This window comes from Lycorma delicatula, chromosome 6 (assembly GCF_047948215.1).
Source record: "Lycorma delicatula isolate Av1 chromosome 6, ASM4794821v1, whole genome shotgun sequence".
NCBI lineage: Eukaryota > Metazoa > Arthropoda > Insecta > Hemiptera > Fulgoridae > Lycorma > Lycorma delicatula.
In genome coordinates this window covers 73,215,819-73,219,623 of record NC_134460.1, presented here as the reverse complement: position 1 = coordinate 73,219,623, position 3,805 = coordinate 73,215,819, and the positions used below count along the sequence as shown (strand labels likewise).

Here is a 3,805-nt window from a genome sequence, read left to right as displayed (position 1 = left end):
ACCTCACCTGAAATAAGACTTAGTTATGTTGAGGCAAGAAACTACTAAACACACATCCATATAATTTTTATATTTACGAATTATATATTTCATAATGATTTTTTTTTTTTAATAAGAATTCACATAATTACAACTAAACTAGATTTTGAATAATATTTTAGCTTAAATAATGAATTTAAAAAAATTATGTTAGTCATAAATATTGGATGAAATAAAATTGTTATTTAAAGGAAATAAAACAATCTGAAAAAATTGTAAACAATAATCACTAAAAATATCTGCTGTTACTTTAAGACCATCCAATAACAAAACTATTTATTTATTTCAACACAAAAGTATAAATACAGAAACAAAAATCAACTATACAAAATAATGATTAAAACAATGAATTTTGATAGGTAAGTAGTTTTTAATAATAGTACAACACCAATCACAGATCTCAAATAATGAGATATATTGTTAAAATAAAAGTGATTATTAATGCAATTATAAGTAAAATAAATCATTTTTTTTTTTTAAATTAATGTCATTAATACACATTTAGAAAGTGAATTGTTTTTAACAATATATTATAAACTTAAAAAAGGTAATAACAAGTTTAAATAAACTTTATTCAACAAATTTAACGTATAAACACTAAACAAATTAACTGCATTTTATATTAAATGAGAACTATTTCTAATCATAGATTAAGGGGACATGTTAAACTTATCTGATAAAATTACAGGTATCAAATAATAATAAGGTGGCAGGAAATTGCTTGTGGAAAACTGCAGAAAACCATCAGTTTACACGCTATAAAATAGTACAGCTTTATTGTACATTAGCTGTACAATAAACATTTTACAACTGAAGATGAAAGATTAACATTTAATGTAACTGTTGGAATGAATCAATGGAAATTAAAGTAATGCATTCCTTGTCTGGATGATTTAAGATATTTGAAAATTAAAATTAAGAGGAAAATGAACTAACCAATAAGTTTTAAATGAGTGAAACAACCACTTGCCCAACATGGGCAAGTGGCCCAAGTTGGGTCATTTATTATTTTTACAGATAAAGGCACTACCAAAGAAGGCAAAAATGTAATCTTTTATTTATTTAAAACTTAAATAAATAAAAATTAATAAATAATAAATTTTTAGTTTATTTAAAATGGATCCTTTAAAGGAGACCATCTTCTTCTTCTTGATTTTCCCACTAAGGATTGTTTTGGTTGTTTGGAAGACGTCTCATCACTGCTATTATCTTCATTTTTAAAAATTACTCCCCCAATTTGAGGACTCATTTCACTTTGCTCCTCAGAAGGCAATAAAAATGACATTAGGTCAAAATATAAATATTTTCGACGTCTTTTTGCTCCTCGATCAAATTTCTCTTTTTGTTGTTTATTTAATTCTCTTTTAAAACATGTCCTTAAATTATGCCAACGCTGCTGGATTTTTTTCCCTGTAAACAATAAAACCAACAGAAAATAAGAATGTTTATTCATTGGAAACTTTTTTAAAATACATTTTTAACATTCTTTTTATTCTTATTCATTCTTTTAAGTAAATAACTTATGAAACAATGATAGACAAATAGTTCAGTTCAAAATCTGATATAATTTTTAAGAAGATGGTTCAGTAATACTGAAACAACTTTATATTGAACCATTTCTGAACAATTTCTTCTAATATAAATCTGAAGCTGGTGATGGGATTTGAGACTGAATATAAAAGACTAAATTTCTAAAAAATTCAAGTTACTAATCTAAATCCACTAGTCAAAATCTATTCATTATATAATCCTACATCATATTATTCCAGTAACCCTGGAAAATTGCAGAGAGACATTTCTAAATCTCTACTATTGTTATTATCTAGTATTATATTACAATACAAGAGTTACATGCACTAGAGATTAGATAAAGGCAATGGCAAAACCATAATTGTCAAATAATTTATGGGAACTGCTAAATCAACATCAGGTGCAATCTTTTGCTGAACTCATAAATTAATTTAATTAGATGAAGGCTGCATTTTAATAAGTCATATCAATTAAGTCACCCAATCTTAGCCTTGATGTAATGATTCAATTAAGTTTCTTTTTCAAAATAAATTATATTTTTACTCAAATTCCTGTACTTAATAGCAGAGTAAAATAAATATTAAAACATTTACTCTAATTACTGTATAATTTACATTTTAACACTAAATTTAATGTTGTTATCTCCTAATCAAAAATTACATTTATATATAACTAAGGAGAGAACTGACTTCCAAATACTATACAAGCACTACACTGGTGTAAAAACTAGATAAACATAACAAATGTAACAAACAATTAAAGGTAAACCAAAACTTGATGTAGGCTAGAAAAAAATTACATGACAGTAAGTATCCAATAAATTTTCTACTAAATCTCAAGATGATTAGAAAGGAAAGAGACAGTAACTACATTTCTGTACTGGTCTGGCTAAGCTAACAGTTTGCTTCCAGGAACACAGAGCATAAAACATAAACGTAAATAATACAATAAGGAATTTCTAATCGCGTTAATATCATTTATCTTATTTTGACATAACACAAAGATTGTATCTTTTTTCTTACCTCTGATATATTTTTCTTGAGGAGTCATCTCATTCCAAGTCTTGACCATCACTTCAAAAACCTCTGTCCACAGTTCATTAATAATATTTCTATCAGTATGAAGTTTTATTTTTGTATCATATAGCGCAGGTTTACTCTGAATAACTCGAATAAATCTTTCAATCCAATCTCCTTCAGTTTCAAAATCTGCAATAAAGTAAATCAAATATTACTATTAACATTATATAATAATTTTTAATAGTAACAATAAATACTGTTCAATTGTAACACTAATATGATATAACATATTTTCAGAAAGATTCATCAAAGATAATTTAAATAAAATTTTAATTTACCACAGATTAAAAAACAAGTATCCAATTTGAAACAAAACAGATGTTCATACAATTAGCAATAGTTAAAAAACACTTTAAGAAATATGTTATAACATGATACCTTTTTTAACAATTAAAAATTTCCCTAACTACACTAATAATTTATTAATATCATTTATATAGTAATAAATATATCATTTGTTACTTTATGCATATTCAGTATATGATGGAAAAACAGCTTATTACAGCAAATATATACAAAAACAAACAAAATTACAAAAAATATATATATATTTCTTATCACAAACTGACTTGTTATAAGCATATACAATACTAACTTCATATGAATAAATTCATTTTAATAATTATCATTACTGCACAGAAGACAACACAGAATCTTAAAAATTGCATAGAATTTGTTACAGTGAATGTCTAAACTTTTATCGGGAAGAAAATCTAAAACACACTACAAAGAGCTCATAAAACATACAACGCAACAAACAACCTAGTTTTGCTTATCCACAAATGTAAACATAAAGTTGTAAATAAAAGTAAATAGTAAGTAAAATGCCATAAATTTAAAACCAACAATAGCAAAATGAAATGACTAAAATCATATATCTTATACATATGCTAAATTAATAATACAAGCAGAGATCAAACTCAGCACCAGACACAATTCACTATCTCTTCATACTCCCATCTGTGACCCACCCAGTATTTATCAGAAGTTTTTCAATTAGTGATAATACCTACACAATTTGATATAGATGCATCATAAAAACCTCTAGTAATTAAAAAAAAAAACAATGGCATGTAAAATCATGCCACTGTATTACATTAAATTCAATACATGCCATTAAATTAAATTTCTTACCAGATATTAATTTAATGGTAAGT

The 3,805-nt window shown here is 25.3% G+C and overlaps 1 protein-coding gene across 1 annotated transcript; it reads right to left on the bottom strand.

The window, feature by feature from the left end:
• Nucleotides 1-481: 481 nt before the first annotated feature.
• LOC142326672 (uncharacterized) lies at nt 482-3,579 on the bottom strand. Its single transcript, XM_075369282.1, has 3 exons — nt 3,244-3,579; nt 2,592-2,777; nt 482-1,449 (listed from the first exon to the last, which is right to left on the bottom strand). The coding sequence occupies exons 2-3, from the start codon at nt 2,638-2,640 to the stop codon at nt 1,151-1,153; spliced, it is 348 nt and encodes a 115-aa protein (XP_075225397.1). The 5' UTR covers nt 2,641-2,777; nt 3,244-3,579; the 3' UTR covers nt 482-1,150.
• Nucleotides 3,580-3,805: the final 226 nt, after the last annotated feature.

What these genes read in the sequence shown, in the direction of transcription:
- LOC142326672 (XM_075369282.1), bottom strand. Translation starts at nt 2,640, where the DNA reads ATGGTCAAGACTTGGAATGAGATGACTCCTCAAGAAAAATATATCAGA. An exon ending in TCAAGAAAAATATATCAGAG is followed by an intron (nt 1,450 to 2,591) that starts GTAAGAAAAAAG and finishes TATTGTTTACAG; the next exon opens with GGAAAAAAATCCAGCAGCGT.